The sequence below is a fragment of the Eublepharis macularius genome, chromosome 2 (assembly GCF_028583425.1).
Source record: "Eublepharis macularius isolate TG4126 chromosome 2, MPM_Emac_v1.0, whole genome shotgun sequence".
Taxonomy (NCBI): Eukaryota; Metazoa; Chordata; class Lepidosauria; order Squamata; family Eublepharidae; genus Eublepharis; species Eublepharis macularius.
Genome location: NC_072791.1, coordinates 112,286,755 through 112,306,143, shown reverse-complemented (window position 1 = coordinate 112,306,143; position 19,389 = coordinate 112,286,755). Strand labels below are relative to the sequence as shown.

Here is a 19,389-nt window from a genome sequence, read left to right as displayed (position 1 = left end):
TTGCAGGCACCTAACCACTTATATCAATCTATCTTTGACAATTGATTTAGTGAGGTCAGCACTAGCTTACTCTTATCTTACTCTCAGGTTCAACACTATGTTTAGTATCTTATGGATATATATTGTGGAATCTAAATAACCTAATGAGGATGTTAATTATTCAAATGATGTTAAACTGGGTTTATCATTCGTTATTGTGAATAACATGAAATGTTGAAGATCCTTGTTCTTTGTGAATGGAATAGTTGTGTATCGTTACATCGTTATTGTACAACTATGTTGTTTTGTTGTTATTATTATTAATAAATAATTATATATATATAAAAAATTAATATGGGTGTCCTTAGAGTGACTTGGAATAGACATACAGGTAGGGAGAGCCTCATCTGGGTCTAATCCTAGACTCTTTGCCAAGTCTAATCCATTCTTGCTTACTCTAGCATTTAAATCACCAGCATTTAAATCATATCTAGCATTTAAATCACTCTAGCATTTAAATCATATCCAGGGCTGGAAATCTCCATTCAAGATCCTCAAGGAACTCTAAGATAGAGTCCCAATAATCAGTTTGTTTATCGGTACTGGGAGGGATATATACATTAATAATTATTAAATTCTTTTCCAGAGCCTTCAGTAGGAAAGCTTGAGCTAGATGACCACATTCCTTAAGAGGTAATACCTCTAAATCAGATCTGCATGAGCAGAGTAGTGATAAGCCTGCTTTATATCGTCCATACAAATTCAGTTTGCAGGCTAAAAGGGAAAATGTTATATAGCCCTCTAGATTAATCTCACACTGAGCCCAAGTTTCCTGTAATAGTATTATATCAAACCCCTTAAGAAACCATCTAAATTCCAGGTCAAGGCACTTATTCTTCCATCCGGCAATGTTCCATGACAAGATCTTGATGTTTGAGGATGGAAGGTCCTCTATCAGTCAATCTGACTCTGTTAGATGTTCCAGGGATTTATTTATATCGAAGAAGATGCAGCCATTCCTTGTAGGCTTGTGAGTAGGCTTGACTACTGCCTCATGTTCACTGTTGTGGTTCTGATCGACCACCAACCTGGCACCATCATTGTTAATAGAATTTGCCTGATCTTCCATTGCCTCTTCCCCTCCACTGGAAGGATTTTGAGTGGGTAGAGGGTCGATAAATATGATATGGGCCGCTTCAGATCCTTCTTCAAGCATGACATTTAGAGGGGCTGGGTGTGCTGTCTTCTCAGACCTGCTTTTGATCAATTTAGTCTTCAGAAGCTCTAGTCTGTTTATGATCCACTGCTGTTCCTGATCAGATAATGTTACAAATACTTCGTGGATATTTTCTTCCACATCTCCCTCATCCAACAGCATTTCCGAAAGTGAAGGGGCTTGGTTATTTACATGTACAATCCTACATCCATGTTCCCTGTCACTGGAACTGGCACTGATCTCATCTTCCTTTGGGAATTTGTTCACTCTCCTATAATGCCTGAGACATTTCCCATCATCTACTCCTTCCCGCTTTGAGAGTAATGGAACCAATAATGTGTTCATAAAAACGCGAATAGGGAAAATTCCCTTTGTCATTAAATATCCTTTGTTTTGTAGTAAAATTTATGGTATTTCTGGGCCATTAAAAGACAGTAAAACTATTGATGCTTGATTGACACTGCCCAGCATTTCTAATTCTTTTAGATCCACCACTTTTACCAGATCATCCACAAGAGCTTTTAAATGTTTCTTGACTGCTGCTTTAGAGTTCCAAAAAGGAATACATCCTTTGTATTTACAGATAGTCAGACTGACCTTAGATGGTTGTAACACTAGGTTGCAATCCCCTCTGTTGTTACTAGCCGCCACATAAGAAGGATCCATTAGATCTTTTTGCGTGCCTTATTGCCTTCTGTAGGATGTGCAGTCTGAGATGGCATCAAATACTCTGACTCAAGTTTTCTGTTTACTTCTCTCCCACTTCCCTCTATGTTCATTATCATATTGCTTATCTTGTCCATTTTCTGGAGCAACACTTGTAGTTGTTTGCAAATATAATCAACAGTTTTTGCAGTCAGATGTAAAAACTCAAAGGGGTTTACATCTAGCCCCTCTGCTGCTGTGTCTTTAAATTGCTCTTTGTGGCTCTCGTTCTCTTTAATGTTTTCAGCATTTTCTTCCAGCATAGAGAAGAACATGGCAGAGGTGTCTGTAGTTATAGATGAATCTGTTAGCTCTGCCAAAGCTGTAAACCGGTTCGAAGTGGGTATCTGAATTGGGTAAAAATCATCAATCCTCAGTTGCTTTGAGATAGGTAGAGAGTAGTCCTCGGCCTCTCTCACTCTCTTAGAAGACTTCATACTGTGCACAGTGAGGAGTTGTCTTAGGGCATTAAAAGGTTAAAAAGTACATAAATCCTCAGCAAATAAGACAGATTAACAACTATAGCTCGTTTCGCTGGCTGGATTGTCCTTCACATCCCCAGTATAACTACTGCCATTCTCCATGTTAGAAGGGTGTTGACAGCAAGTGAGATATCTTTTGGACACCGACCCATGGCTTCAATTCTAAATATCCACCCAGCTCTTATGCCTTTGAAGTCTCCACAGTGTAAACTAATCCAAGATTATATATATATTTGCCTGTTAAAATTGAAACTGCAATTAAACAAAAGTGAGATAAAATTCACCGGGAGCGATAAGCATCTGTTGAGCCAGGCAGAACCGGAAATTCCCCTTCCCCATCTGACAGCTTTTGGTGCACATTGCCCAAAACAGCACTGCAGTCTGCATGTTGATTCTGAGTCTCACTCCTAGCTCTGCACACAACACCGCAAGTATTGAGTGTAAAATCCACATGATCTTGGGGAAAGAGTTTATTTTTCTGGACCTTTTTAGAGGGAATATAAGGCTTTGTATAAGGCTCCTCCCGATTAGTCCAGTTTGCTCTGAGCTTATCAGGGCTTGGGAGCTAAGCACAGTTGGCCACAGTCAGTACTTGAATGGAAGACGACTAAGGAAAACTGAGGTTGCTGAATGGAGGAAAGTAATTGCAAATGACCTCTGCTCATTTCATGCCTGAAATGACCCATGGACAGGGTTGCCATGAGTCAGTTGTGACTTGATGGCTGCTTCCTCCTCCTCATTGGTCAAAGATGAACCACTAAAATAATCACTAGCAAGAAAGAGATATTAACAGCTTTCAAGTACAAACTGTTGAATACTTTGCCCACCTAGCAAGATAAGGAGTAAGAAGCAGAGAATCCTTATAAATACAAAATTCTCTGTTCAGAACTTCAAGCACCAGTATAAATAACAAAGGTGACAATGGGCAGCCTTGTCTGGTACTTCTATGTATTCCACATGGTTTGGTTAACTCTTCATTCACGACTATCCATGCTGACTTGGATGTATAAATTGACTTAGTCCATTTTATAAAATTATCTCCAAAATCCATATCTTCCAAGATCTTAAACAAAAAATTCCAATTTAAATTATCAAAGGCCTTCTCAGCATATGGGAAAATCAAAGCAGCTTGTCTTTCATTATGCTTTACCAAGTACTCTAGAACGTCCAATACTATTCTTACATTGTCCTTCAGGTGCCTCTTAGGTAAAAATCCACTTTGGTCTTCATGAATAATAACCTGTAGGATACTTTTAAGTCTTCCAGCCAAGATCATTGCAAATAGCTTATAGTCATTGTTTAATAATGATACTGGCCTATAACTTCTTGTCAATGTCTGATCTTGTCCATCTTTTGGTATAAGCATTATGTTGGCTTCCTTCCACGTATCCGGCATTTTTCTTCCCTCTAAAATGGAGTTCATCGTCTTTTGTAAAGGCTGGAGAAGTTCATCCACAAAACATTTATAATAGCTACTTGGGAGTAGACATGGGTACAAATGGGGGAAAAAACCCAAACAGGCTGTTCAGTGTTGTTCCCGACAACAAACACGAACAGCTGACCGGAACCGAACATGTCCCGTTACCGAATGTGTTTGGTGTTTGGTGTTCATCGGTGCCAGAGTGGCTGCCTTAGCACTTAGAGAGCCCATATTCACAGGGAAAGTGCAGCAAGCTCTTCTCCAGCCACCTTCCAAGTTTGGTCAAGATTGCTGTATGGATCTCGGAGTTATACATTCCCAAATTTGACGCCCCCAGGAAACGCCCAATCAACACAAATAGAGCCACCCTCCCCACCTCACTTGTGCCCTGTGTGGTGGTCCTGAGGGCGTACCGCCTCCACTCTTGGGGACAGGGTCTGGCCACTCACCGGCAGCACCCCCTCATGTGCCCGCCCACCAGGCCTGCAGGTCGGAGGCAGACAACGCATCTGTTTGTGCAGCAAGGTGGGTGAAGACTGCGGCCACCAGGCCTTGTGGGCTTGGGGAGGCGTTGGTGTGCTGCCTCCCCTCAGAGGGCAAGGGGTTTAGCCACTCGCCAGTGGCACCCCTCACGTGCCCGCCCACCAGGCCCCCGGATTGGAGGCAGACAATGCATCCGCTTGTGCAGCAACGTGAGCAAAGACTGTGGCCACCGGGCCTGGTGGGCATGGGGAGGCATGTGCCCACCCCCCCAGGCCTCCAGGTCAGAGGCGGACAACGCATCCGCTTGTGTAGTAAGGTGGGTGAAGACTGCAGCTGCCAGACCTGGCAGGCATGGGGAAGTGGTGGCATGCCGCCTCCCCTCAGGGGCAGGGGGTCAGGCCACTCACTGGCAGCACCCCCCATGTGCCTGCCAACCAGGCCTTCAGACAACGCATCAGCTTGTACAGCAAGGTGGGTGAAGACTGCGCCCACCAGGCCTGGCGGGCATGGAGAGGCAGTGGCCTTCCACCTCCCCTCAGGGGGTGGGGGGGTCTGGCCACTCACTGGAGGCACCCCCATGTGCCCGCCTGCCAGTCCTCGAGGTCGTGAAGACTGCAGCCGCTGGGTAGTCAGAGAGAGGTGGACCCAGAGGTTCCGGCCGCAGCAACAAGCCACACCTGGAAGATCCTGCGAGGGGGATGGGAAGACCCCAATTCATCAGCGGCTGCTGGCTTCACCCACCTCCCTGCCCTCACAGAAACGAGGGGACAGGGCAGTGCAAGTGTTGGGGAAGGGACTCGTGGCAGTACCAGAGAGGGAGAGGAAGTAAGAGGGAACACGAAGTGGTCAGGGTGGGAGAGGGGGAGAGGGGGACACGGGTTCTGGCCATGGTGACGAGCCGCACCTGGAAGATCCTGCGAGGGGGACAGGATGACCCTGATCCATCAGCAGCTGCTGGTTTCACCTACCTCCCTGCCATCATGGAAATAAGGGGACGAGGCAGTGCAAGTGTTGGGGAAGGGACTGCCGGTGGGACCCATTTACCCGCCCACCAGGCCTCCGGGTCGGAGGCAGACAACACATCCGCTTGTGCAGCAAGGTGGGCGAAGACTATGGCCGCTGGGTGGTCAGAGAGAGGAGAATCCAGGGGTTCCTGCCACGGTGATGAGCCACACCTGGAAGATCCTGCGAGGGGGATGGGAAGACCCCGATCCATCAGCGGCTGCTGGCTTCACCCACCTCCCTGCCATCACGGAAATGAGGAGATGGGGTGGTGCAAGTGTTGGGGAAAAGACTCGTGTCAGTACCCAAGAGGGAGAGGAGGAAAGAGGGAACACGAATTGGTCACAGTGGGAGAGGGTGACCCAGGGGTTCTGGCCATGGCGCTGAGCCGCACCTGGAAGATCCTGCGAGGGGGATGGGAAGACTCTGATCTGTCAGTGGCTGCTGGCTTCACCCACCTCCCTGCCATCACGGAAAGGAGGGGACAGGGTGGTGCAAGTGGTGGGGAAGGGACTTTTGGCAGTACCTGGGAGGGAGAGGTATAGATTGGGAACTGGAAAGCTCACAAACAAGAGGTAGTTGGGAGGGGTCGGAGGGGTCCCAAAGAGGGAGAGAGAGAAATAAGGCAGCGTCAGCAGCTGCCATCGCCCACTTTCCTGCCTTTGCAGAAAGGACGGGAGTCGTGGCCCAGTTCACATTCACCCCCGGCTCAAAGGGGTCCAGTCAGTCCCGTTGACAGGGGAGCCGCCATGCTGTGCAACCGACTATATCCCTATATGGTACAGTCGGCTGTGCAATCGCAACTGAGCTGTCCCTCGTGACCAAGGAGGGAGCAGTAACAGGATAGTTACTTGTGAAGCGGCGGCTGACATGACCCTCTGTACTGCCTTTGCGGAAAGAAGGGGATAGGCAGGATAGGAGAGGTTGTTCGTAAGGGTCGGAGTGGTTCCACAGAGGGAGAGGTAGAAAGAGGGACCAGCAGCCCCGAGCAATGAGGGGGACCAGAGCAGTTCCACACCGCTCCAAGACACCTTACCTGTGCAGGCAGTACGGGCACTATAACAGTTTGGACGGCACCACCATTCACCAACCGCCTTCCTGCCTTCGCGGAAAGGAGGGGATGGACGGGACAGGAGACATTGCTTGGATGGGTTAGAGTGGTTCCAGAGAGGGAGAGGCAGAAATGGGACAGCAGCAGCAGCAGCTGACATGGGCCACCTTCCTGCCTTTGCGGAAAGGACATGAGTTGAGGGACCCTTTCCCCCTTTCTCAGAGAGCACAGCGTTTGCAATGGATAGGGGCACCGTGTGGCTCAACTACATGTGCAACAGCTCCTGAGCTAATAATCAGAGTGACATTCCATTCCTGACCTAAAAGTAGCTGTCCTCAAACAGAAACTTCAAGAGGATATTACTAGAGGCAGGCATGAACCGAATTACAAACCAAAGATCAGTCCGAACTGGGCCAGTTTGACAGTTGTGAACTGGTGGTTCGTGGGACCCCTTTTTCACGAACTGCCACAACTTTTTTAGGCCACTTCATTTGGTTCTTAATCAGTTTGTGAAGCCAGACAGCATGGCGCCGATCCATTAATTCCCTAGGCAACGGAGGAGATGAACATCTGCAGACCTGCAGCTGTGGAAACACCAATCTTAACCCTCAAAACCTTGAGAGGTAGCTCTCCCTTCCAGCCAGAGAGCTCCCATTCTGCTCTATGCGAGCAAGGAATATATAACTCCCGGCTCTCAGCTGTGTGGTTTTGCTTTCCAGCAGGCAGACAGAGAGAAAAAGGAACCGCTGCAGGGAGTTGTAGTGAGAGAGGACTGATTTTTTAGGGCAGGTCGATGGACCTGCCAAGTAAAAAAAAAATGGGGGGAGGTCTCAGGAGGCAGGTACTTGTGTGGTGGCGGAGATGATTGCCATGGCCGGACTACCTTTGTCCATTGTGGAGGGTGTGGGCTTTCAGAAGGTGCTGCATCATTTCACCTCCTGGTATACCATGCCCTCACAGTGGATCATTGGCTGGCAAGTCTTGCCATCCCTCTACTGCTCTGTGATAGAGCTGGTCCATAAGAGGCTGTCCAGAGCACAAGGGCAAACCGTGAACTTCATAGCGGACCTGTGGAGCATCCAACAGCATGGCTACCTTGCCCTCACTGCTCACTGGTGGCAACCAGAGCTCCTCCAGACCAGCAGGGTAAAATCAGGGTGCTAGGAGGAGGGGACAGCCCTGTTGCCGGGCGACAGAGTGGTTCTGCTCCAGTGGGGGGTGGATGAGGACCACACAGGGAGGAAAATTGCCATGTGATCAAGGCTGGACTGAGGGAGTGGGCGCCCGTGGGTGATGTTGTTCGTGGCTACATGGTCACCTATGCCAGTAGAAACATGGTGGCAGCTCTGAATGACACGACCATTGGGAGCATTGTCTCCCTGACGCACAAGATGCAACTGGTCATGAGGGCAGTTGCAGCAACTGGCAAGTGAGTTGGAGAAATAAAGAGAGCGTGACAAGAGTCCCAATGGAGAGAGAGAGAAAGATCCAGGATATCTCTAACCCCCCTCCATATCTGAGACTTGCCTTGAGCCCTAGCCACTGCCCAGGCCATGTTGGAGGGTATGCCACCCCCAGGCTCTGACAGACCCAGCCAGGAGCCTGACACAAGTCAATTGGCATTCATGGCTGGCTCCCATTATATCTAATGGAACTTTCTTGGGGGCACCCGCTTTCTTGGGGGCACTCAGACATCTAAAATGCAATCTTCACCAAACTTCACGGATGGCCGTGCCTGCTGAAGAGTCCTTGTGAGTTTGGCATCTGACTGTGAAGATGGCTGTTCCAGAGCCTTGGGAAGTAACGAACCACTGACCAAATGAACCGGTTCGTGAACCGGGGCAAGTTCATGGAAGTTCATGGTTCGTGATTTGTGAAACACAATGAACCATGAACCACGTGGTTTGGATTTTTCCCAGTTTGTGCCCATCTCTAGATATTACAATGTGATATTGCTGAAATTAAATTCATTCACAAATAAAGAATAACACACACATGCATACGCGCACGCGTACGCGCACGCACAGACACACACACACTGTCCAGGGTTTAATAGAATCATAGGATCCTTATCTCACTATAGATACTAATATCTGCTCTAGTTAAGCTGCATTGTACTTTTACAACCTGACACCCTTCTTTGCTTCACCCTATCCACCTCCTGATTGGGATATAAAGGGATATACATTAGACTTCTCCCTTTCTCTCTGTACTTTTGTTACTTTTCCCAAGTGCATAAGCTATCTCATGCTCTCATTCACATGCCTTTTTCCATACTGCTTCCAGAACTTGGAACATCTTTTTTTGCAGTTCATGAACTCCCCCCCCCCACCCTCTCCTTTTCAACAAATTTCTACTTAAGACTAGAGGTGGGCACGATCCAAAAAAAATTACCGATCAAGCTGATCGGGGATAGGCGCTGGCTACGACCCCAAATCACCGATCCACACCAATCATCTCCCGTTTCTGATCTGTGGATCGGATCGGGGAGGCCAAAGCAGAGGGGCGCCCTGCTGTTCCCAGCTACGTGGGAAGGTGGGTGGTGGTGGCGACCGCCGGGCCCAGCAGGCATGGGGAGGCGGCGACGAGCCGCCTCCCCTCAGGGAGGGGACATTCACACACAGAGACACACTTAGAGCAGAGGGGGGGAGTTTTTAACCCGGCGACAAGCCGCCTCCCCTCAGGGAGGGGATGTTCACACACACTTAGAGCAAGGGGGGGAGTTTTTAACCCATCCCTGCCTCTCCAAATAGAGAGAGAGAGACAGCCCGTCAACATGTTTCAGCCAGCTTTTTAAAAAAAGCAGGGACAGAATCCTCCATTCCTCCCCACCCGATTTTAAAAGCAAGCAAGCAGCCAGTCTTCCAAAAGCATATTTTAAACACACACACAGAGCCGTGAATGAGGTTTTCCCACAAAATACAGTGTTTTAAAAGCAGGTTAAAAACAGAGAGTGACAGACAGAAAAACAGCCATTCCTCCTACAAAGCCCCGTTTTTTTAAAAAGCAAAAAACGTTTGGAGTGCCCATGGCTACAGAACACCCCCTTCCCCCTCCCTCCCCTGGGTCTATTCTCCCAACTGGTGAGTGCGTTGCTGCTCCGTGGTTGGAAGGAAGCCCTGCTAATCAAGGAAAGCTCGGCTTCCATTTGGGTTTCCAGGGCAACAGAAGGAGGGCAAACACAGCTCAGGCATTCCCCTGGCTCCGTTGTCCCGGGAATAGATTACTGGCGCCTGATTGTCTGCATCCCCGATCAGATCCCAATGGCCCGAATCAAGCCCCGATGAAGCCCCCCCCCCCGAACGCTGGATCGGTCGCCGTGGACGGCACCAATCCGCCGGGTCCCGATTGCGCGAACGCCATTATCATGGGTATTTTTCTATCGTAATGCTGATCGTGCCCATCTCTACTTAAGACCCACTTTTTGAGCAGACTTTCCTAAATCATTCCGCTCTTTTCCTTGTACAATTGCTATCCTACTTGCACTAGTCACTCACAGACATTCCCTGAGTTCTACCATCCTTGTCGTACTCATTTAATACATACTTTAAGGCTTCTAGTCAGGCTTTCAGTGCAATTGAATGCTGAGTTACTATTTTCTAAACCCATTGATTTCAATGGGTTTATACCACTGTAGTTTGGGATTGCACTTTGTATCCGTTCTACATTGTTAGAGCAACTGATAGTGCTAAATAAAGGTTTGGTAGCATTAGCCATAGTTATTGGGTCAGCTATGGTTTAAAATCAGGTTGCGGAGCCCCAGTATATTTACTTGATGAATTGGAGTCCAGCGCCTGTGAGAGACAGAAGAGAGGGATGGGATGAAGCCTTAGGAAATAAGGAGACTTAATTACATGCTATGTACTTAAGATCAAGCTATAACTATCATAATACAATCAAGTTACTTAAAACAATATGTTTTGTAAATTCATAAAAAAATAATTCCCAGGGAATTATTTAGGGAGATACAGTATTGTTAAAAATACATTGCAGCACACATTGAGTGCAGTCTTTTGTAGCTCATTAGCAATTTCTTTAATGAGTTTCTTTTTTAGTGATAGATAGTTAAAATAACAGACAAGTGACAGATTGTTTGTCTTTAATGATTTCCCTATTTCAGGCCCATTACAAAGCAATTAGAAATCTGACAGCATTTTCACTCTGCATTACTGATTATCTAAAGTGATGAGAAACTAGAGGTGATGAATATTAATTGTATATTTTCATATGATTATCATAAATTATTACCTTGTCTAATGTGCTGCAGGTGAATTAAGAGCAAAGGGAGGAAATTCAGTCAGATATGATAATTTGAAAGGTAGTATGATTTGGTTTATGCTATTGTCAACAGTGTCAATTTATCTGTATCTTTTTCCCATTAAAATATCTACTTTTTAACCTGAATTCAAGATGCAATTTTAATCAGATGTTAAATCATTCTGGCACTAGGCTATTATTAGTTTATTGTTTTATTAATAATTGTTTTAACCGTTCTTCTAATGAAATATGAATAAAATTGATAGTGTAGAATACATAGCATGAAATATTGGCCAAAAACATAATTTTCTGTTAGTAAATACATCCCTACAATTTGAATTAATTTGTGAGGATATATTATGAGTCCAAAATTTTCAGTTATGAAATGATACCAACAATATCAGAAACTATCATTTTAGGTGGGTAGCCATGTTGATCTGCAGTAGGATTTGAGTTCAGTGGTATCTTAGAGACCAACAAGATTTTAAGGGTATAAGCTTTCAAGAGTCAGAGCTCCCTTCTTCAGATATGAGTAGGAATAGAGGTCCCTGAGCCTTTATAGCCTAGCGAAAGATGAATGGGGTGTTACAAGGGATGGCATCAGGATTTAAAGGTAGAATGCAGCTTGATTAGATGTGAGAGGTGTAGCAAAGGAAGAAACTATAATTTGATTCATTCATATAATGAATTTTAGAGTTTATATAGTAATTACAATTCAAGGGGAATCTTAACACTGTGTGGTTTTTGGACGGCTTACTTTCTAAAGAAAAATAGCTTAGAACATCATTCTCCCCTCCAGTTTATTCTCACATCAGCTTTGTGAGGTAGGGTATGCTGAGAATGAGTGACTGGCCTAAGGTCAGTGGGGATTTGATCATGAATCTCTTAAATGCTTGTGCAATGGCTACACCACTGACTCTTTAAATATGTAGTAGTGTACTATTCCTAGGTATGTAAAGATTGAGGAAAATACTTTTAAAATCTTGTATTAGTGGTACTGAACATTAGAAAAGAATGCAGAATATGTAAAACAAATGGAAGGATTGGTGTTACAGTGAAAAGACAGGTGTCATCACCTCTGTAACATTTATTTTGACCCTTTTAAGAGATTCTTATCTTATTTAAAAATTACTAGTTATAATATGCTATTGGGCTCAATAGTCTTTTTTCTTATGCGTAAACGAGTTTTGTGGCAAACGTATTAATATATAAAGAGTATATTGGTAATCATAATTGTTTTATTTTTGTGCCTATACAACTCTTTTTAAAGAGTGTGCTGTTGCTCTTAATCAAGTTGGTTTGAATGAAATATTCATTGTTTTGTCAGATAATACATAAATTGCTTGCTTAAACTCCAGACAGCTACTGCTTTTTAATAGGTGGTAATTGTTCATGTTGAGCTATAAAAATGTTGTCTGGCATTTCTTTTATATATTCATTCCACTTCCTTAAGAGCTATGGAGCTGTTTGCTGCAGCAGAGTATAAAGGATACACAACATGCCATGTGTGATATATTGGTCTATAGTGGTGCTATCTACTAGTGGAGTAACTGTTTAAGATTTTGCAGATAGTGTCTCTGTTGAGTCATGCTCTCAGCTGTCTGCAAAGGATTGTGGCCAAGGGTGTATATGAGATGCTTCTCCAATAATCAGTAATAGCTGAGAATCCACATGCATGACAGTAATTACAGACATGCATGCACATGTTGTGGTGTATAGGCTGGAATTATTCTTCTAGTGTAGTTAAGCTTAAATAGATGAGGTTTAAGCAGGGACGTATCCTAGAAGAGGAGCCACTAGAGCAAAGGTAGCATAGTGCCAAAAGTATGTAGTTTTACAGAAAAGGCATGGAAACATAAGAGTTACCCTTTCCAAACACTCTGTTTTTATTAAAAGTGGAACTTTCAGCTCCCTCAGTCTCACAGGGAAACATCTTTTATCAGAGTTTGAAGTACAGTTTTCTTGTCTTCTTCATCCAAACTACAAATGCCAGGACAGTTTCAGTTTCCCAAAGGCAAAGAGAAAGGAAGGCCTATTTGTGACATTTCCATCTTGACAAGAAAAATAGGATAGGGTAATACAAAGCAAAAAAGGCGGTGCCGGTGGGGAGACACTATCTTGGGCTACTGATAAATAAAGGCCTCTGGAGAAACACAGTGTTACAGAAAGAATAATCTGGAGAAGGGGAGTTTCAAAACCATTTATAGCAGCATGGTATTAGTGTGTGTTAACCAGGGTTGCGAAACTCCAAGAGGGGCTTGGAGATCTGGAATTACAACTGATCTCCAGGCTGTAGAGATCAGTTCCTGTGGTGAAAATTGCTGCTTTAGAGAGCAGACTCTATGGCATTATACCTCACTGACGTCCTTCCCCTCCCCAAAACCTTCCTTCCCCAAGCTCTCTCCCCCTGAAATCTCCAGGAATTTTCCAATCTGGAGTTGGCAGTCCTAGTGTTAATCTGTCCCTTGTTTTTGTTACCATGGTTACTTTCAGAATTTTTTTAAAAGGTTGTTTTTTAATGTTCAGCACCCTGCTTATTGTTAATATGCTTATTTATTTAATTATATTTATCCTGCTTTTCTCCTACAAAGCAAAACTCAAAGTGGGTTGAAAAACCAAAAAAAGACCAACTTTCTGAAATCACAACTAGAAATGGGCATGAACCGGGAAAATGGTGGTTCATGGCAGTTCATAGTTCGTGAAAAGCGACAAACCACGAATGACTATGAGTTTATCCAGTTCACAATCCAGTTCATTCGGTTCATGGTTTGTCACTCCTGGGGGCCAAAAAAGCAGCAGCAGCTGTAGCACTTTTCTAGTGTCTGGCATCTGAAAGCAGCTTTTTTTCAGCTGAGGAAAGGATACACTGAAAAAAGCTGGTTTCAAATGCTGGCTGCTTTTTTCAGCTGAGGGGACGGGGAGGAGGGAACATTCCCCCCTCCTCTCAGCTGAAAAAAGCTACTGTGAACCCCCCCCCAAAAGTGGGGGCTTTTGAAAGCAGCAACACTTTTCTTGCCACGCAAGAAAAGTGTTGCTGTTTTTAAATGCTGGCAGCTTGTTTTTCTTTCATGGTTTTACAGTTTCTTCTAGTCTGTAATTAAAATTTATATTAAAAATGCTGGTAGCTTTTTTCACCTGATTCTCCTCCCAAATGGAAAGAAAAAAGCTGCTTTCAAACACCCACTGCTTTTTCAGCTGAGGGAAGGGGGGACCCCCTCCTACCCTTCCCATCAGATGAAAAAATGGCAGGTGTTTGAAAGCAGCAACACTTTTCTTGCCACACAACAAAAGTGTTGCTGTTTTTAAATGCCCACCCTTTTTTTCAGCTGATAAGGGATCCCCCTCTCATCAGCTGAAAAGCAGCCAGTGTTTGAAAGCAACGTTTTTCTTGCCGTTTGCAAATGTCAAGAAAAGTGCTGCTTTGAGCTTCGGTAAACCTGAAGTGGGAAACCCGAGGGGGTGCAAATATCATCTAGGGACAAACCGAAAAATGAACCAAATGAACTTGCCTAAAGTTCTTCATGGTTCGTCAGAAATGGGCTCTGATGAACCGCCAGTTCGCGAACCATGAACCAGCTTGGTTCATGATGAACTTTGGTTCATATTTTGGTTCATGCCCATATCTCATCACAACACACCATAAAAAGGGTTGCCAGGTCCCTATACCCTCTTGGCAGGAAAGGGGAGACCTGACACTTAGTGAGATTCTCCATCTTAGCGCCAACACAATTATGTCAGTTCCGGGAAGTGATGTCATCGCACCAGCAGCAAGTGTACTGCTGTGCTTTGCGCAGGGCCAGTTCAGCCCAGTGGGGTTAAAAATTGGCCCCTGCAAAGTGCAGGAGCATACCCCTCACCACACCCAATATGCTCTTCCCTGGGAAGTTTCTTGCCTCCTGTTCCCATTCCTCCCACATTTCCCCCCCCCCATCAGCCAGGTAAGCAGTGGTAGGGATTTGAGGCTAGGGGCAGGGAATCCCCTGCCCCCAATGGGGGGATGGGATCTTGAACCATAAAAGAGGATCAGTAGCCAAGTTTTGAGACTGAACAAGTGAAAAAAACCAGTACTTGATAAGATAGACTCCTCTGAAAATTCTTGTCTGACATAATTTCATGTGGAAAAGTCATCTTGATTTCTATATGATCCTATTTGGAAGATGTAGCTATTCATTCACTATTTTCCCAGATTCTGGAATTTTTGAGAAGTCCTGCATAAGAACAGTTCAGTCATAAAAACAATGTGAATTGCCTACAAAAATGAGGTCTGAGCACTATCTTGTTGCCTCCAAAAATAGTGGCTTCATAATCTCCACATTTTCTCTTCTCTGCTAATGTTTAGTAATACAAAATGGATGTTGTGACTGTGACAGCATGTGCAGGGTTTCCTATTAATGGAAGTCTGTAAACTGGAAAGGAAATGCACAACTCTGTCATGGCATGTATTTTGCACTACTAAAGATTACATGTTGACGGGGAGGAAATGTGGGGCCAGTGCTTGCCTGCAAGCATACATGAGCTAAAACAGATTGTACCATAGTCCCTGTCTTTCCTTACTTGTAGGCATATAGTCAGTATGCTTTCACACTGCATGAACCACACCAGTGAAAAAAACTTAATTTCCTATTCTTCACGGAGACTATCAAAGGTAAAGTTTCCTTTAGTAAAGATAAGATAACAATAAGAAATTGGTTTCTTTCCTTTTGCCTCATCTGGTCTTTATTGTGATACGTCACTAAAGATATAACTGCGGTTGTTCACATTTTTAGTACTCTCACAGTGTCATCCTAATCAGAGTTACTTCAGTCTAAGACCATTGATTTCAGTGGGCTTAGCCTGGAGTAGCTCTGTTTAGGATTGCACTGTAAATCTATCTGAAGAGCTGCATCAGAAAAACAGGCATGTTTAATGTCACTGTGATTACTTGTTAGTGCAAACTGCAATACAACATTTAAAGACAACATACTGGTGAGAGTGTTGTATTTGCTGCTTGTAGGCATGATGGACAATATTTCACAGTTTACATTAAAAGCATCTTTGTGAGAAAAGTAATTATCAAAAGATTATTATAAGTTTGGATATTAAGATTATCCATTTTATTTTTAATTGGCTTTTTCAAGATAATTGGGCTTATTCCCATGTGTTTGTGAGAAGGGGGCACTGGGCTAATTGGCTTTGATGCACATATTCTCTTCAGAAAATATGAAATAATTCTGACATTCTTAACATTTGTCTTGTGATTTAGTTTCTTTTTAAAAATATAAACATATTTTGCCAGATATAAATAGCAGGTCATTTACAGTTCCCTGAATGTCTTTCATTATATTTAACCCTTACAATTTAACACTGGACATGTCTGTAACTGTGTGTTGCCAATCATTATCTTTGGATCCCTTTCTGAAATAAGGTAAAATTCCCATTGTCTTTCATGCAAGTTTTGCATTATAGTAGCAGAAAGTTTTCTAGGATCATTTGGAAATACTCTTATTTATTGATATCAATGATGCTTGTCTACAATCTTAGCCTTAAAGAGAATCTCAAGAAAAAAATTAGAGATCTTGTATAATAGTGGCATGACCTGACATATGTTGTGCTGAACTGGTATAAAGAGGAATGTGGTGCATTTCTTAAAGTAAATAAGAGGCAAGTAGAAAGAAGGTACTAAAACCATCCCTTGCACGCCCTTGCTCTTCAAATTGTTTTTCCAAGCTGCTTTTCTCTTGCAGGGGCTTGCTTCAGAGCATAGCTGAGAGCAAAGTAGCCAGAAGGTAGGGGGGATTATAAAGGGAAAGAGTTCAGTACCCCACCTCCTTTCTCAGCCTGAAATCACTTCCCCATTATATCTTTTGGGTGGCAATCCTTATTATAGAACCTCAAGGTCTTACACAAGTACTGGCTTCGAGGTCTTACACTGTACTGGCCCAAGTAACTTCTCCCCTTGGGTAGCATAGCTGTGTCATAAAGGGATGAGGAAAGATTCTGAAAGTACATTTTCTGATGACTGCTACTACATCAAAACTTTAGGTGGGGTAGAGTTGGTGTATACTCAGGATGCTAAGGGCTGATACAGAGAACTTGCATGGTCTTCCTTGAACCTCATTACTTGAGAATGCTAGCAGAAGATCAAAGTTGAATATTTCCCTGCATAACAATCTCCCTGTCTGAGAGCCAGTTGGTATAGTGGTTAAGAACCGGGTTTGATTCCTCACTCCTCCACTTGAAGCCAGCTGGGTGACCTTGAGTCAGTCACAGCTTCTAGTTCTGTCAGCCCCATCCACCTCACAGGGTGTTTTGTTGTGGGGATAATAATAACATACTTTGTAAACCACTCTGAGTGGGTGTTAAGTCATCCTGAAGGGCGGTATATAAATCGAGTGTTGTTCTGGTGGTGGTGGTGGTGGTGGTGGAAATCTGAGGTCTCAGTGGAGAGGTCTGTAGCCTAGCTTTTTCTTTGGTGTGCTAGTTTTATATATATATGTAAATTTGATTATGGGAGCATTAAATCCTATGATCCTCCAGGATTCTGAATGTCCAGCAGCACCTCAGCTTATCCCATAACATCAAGCTAAAGATATAAGACAGCAAGATGATACAGAAACTATTTGGTATTTTGCTTTCTTTATTTTTACTAAGCAGGAAATGGAAAATAGCAAAACAGAAAGTGCTAATTCAACTCATGTTCTGTGGTCTGAAACATCAGAAAGAGATGACAGAGTTTCAGCTTCACAATCATCATCATATCAAAGCAGTGTAAAAACGACAGCAATAAAAAAGTATGTGAGTATTTTCAACCTAGTTTCATTTCTGTCAGTGTAACAACTTTGTGATAGGATTAAGCATTTTACTAATCAAAAAAAGATTTGGTTAAATATTGTCACATAATGGTCAGGAATTTTTAACCATTAACTTGATTAGAATAACAAATCAGATACTTAAATCATCAGCATCTTGCTAATTACAAAAACAAATTAGTTTATTGTTACTATGAAACCATGTAATTAACTTTTTAAGAACTGTAATGAATTATCATAACATTTAATCCCAGGTAAAGCTTTGATAAATAAGAATGATTCACTGAATTGCCTTTCTCTTCAGCTTTTATCTTACAATACCATAGTATGTATTACAATTACACCTTCTGATTAGGATATAAAGTCTCACATCTCCGTTCCTACTTGAATCTCACAAAAGCAGCTTGACTTTTGAAAGCTTATACCCTGGAAAACTTGTTGGTCTTTAAGGTGCTTTTGGACAAACCTTGCATATCCACCTCCTATGGCAGCCATTTTTGGTTACACCTACCACACTGTGTCAGAATTAGAGATGGGCACGATCTGCATTACGATAAAAAAACCCCACGATAATGGCATTCACGCAATCGGGACCTGGTGGATTGTTGTCTTCCACCGCAAACGATCCAGTGGTCGGGAGGGGGCTGGACGGGGCGATCGTGATAGGATCGGGAAGCTAGACATTCAGGCGCCAACAATCTATTCCCCTGGCAACGGAGGCAGGGGAATGCCTGAGCTCTGTTTGAAACTTGATAATATTTCCCCTAGCAAGGAAAAGCAAACAGTTGTGAGTGAAAAGGTGGCTTCCTGAGAAAAATATAAGCAAAGTGATTGGGAAAGGAAGGGGTTAAGAGAGAGAGAAAACAAAAACCCCTGGCTTTGAGCATGGCTATCAGCAGAAGCTGTTTTGCGCTCCTCTCGTCCTGAGTTCATTCAGTGCGTTGAAAGAGTTAACACTGAGAAGAGATCTCTTCTCAGTGGTAACTCTTTCAACGCACTGAATGAAAACAAAAACCCCTGGCTTTGAGAGCAGCTATCAACTGAAGCTGTTTTGCGCTCCATCCTGAGTTCATTCAGTGTGTTGAAAGAGTTAACACTGAAAAGAGATCTCTCTCTCCTCCTGGTTTCTCAGCCCAGTGGGTCAATGGTAAATAGAGGGCTCAGAGGAGCTGAGCGGGAGTGTATACTGTCCCAGATCATGTCCAATGCCACAAACAGGACCAAAAGATCTAAAATATGACAGCCTTTTTGTTTTGTTTCAATGTAAAAATCATATGAATTTATGAGGATCTGTGTCTCAGATTCATGTTTTTACACCGTGGCAGCGCCAAATATTTTTGGATCTGTGTTTTTTATATTTCAGTCTGTGGACCTGGCTGTGATATGTGATTTGATGTTTCATTTGTGTTTTTCCTATTTAAAAAACCATAGGATCCGCGAGGATCCGTGTGGATCCTGGTTTTACTTTCTTCCTGTTTAAAATATGCTTTTGGAAGACTGGCTGCTTGCTTTTAAAATCAGGTGGGGAGGAATGGAGGATTCTATCCCTGCTTTTTTTAAAAAGCTGACTGAAACTTGTTGACGGGCTGTCTCTCTATTTGGAGAGGCAGGGATGGGTTAAAAACTCCCCCCCTGCTCTAAGTGCATGCGTGTGTGTGTGAGAAAACGTCCCCTTCCTGAGGGGAGGCGGTACGTCACTGGGTTAAAAACTCCCCCCCTGCTCTAAGTGTGTGTGTGTGTGTGTGTGTGTGTGTGTGTGAAAACCTCCCCTCCCTGAGGGGAGGCGGCTTGTCGCCGGGTTAAAAACTTTCCCCCCCATCTGCTCTAAGTGTGTGTGTGGGGGGGCACCCCTCCGATCCCAGATCCCAGATCCCAGATCGGAAACGGGACTTGATTGGAGTAAATAGGTGATCTCGGGTCATCACCAGCGCAGATCCATGATCAGCTTGATCGGTATTTTTTTTTTATCGTGCCCATGTCTAGTCAGAATTCCAAAGGTGTGCACT

At 44.0% G+C, this 19,389-nt stretch overlaps 1 protein-coding gene across 1 annotated transcript in view; it reads left to right on the top strand.

Annotated features, from left to right (window-relative positions):
• DCDC1 (doublecortin domain containing 1) overlaps positions 1-19,389 on the top strand; it is an 807,587-nt gene that overhangs the window by 7,300 nt on the left and 780,898 nt on the right. Inside the window, exon 2 of the mRNA XM_054969981.1 lies at positions 17,229-17,365. Coding sequence (XP_054825956.1) covers positions 17,232-17,365 — 134 coding nt within the window. The 5' untranslated portion in view covers positions 17,229-17,231. The remainder of the gene's footprint in view (positions 1-17,228; positions 17,366-19,389) is intronic.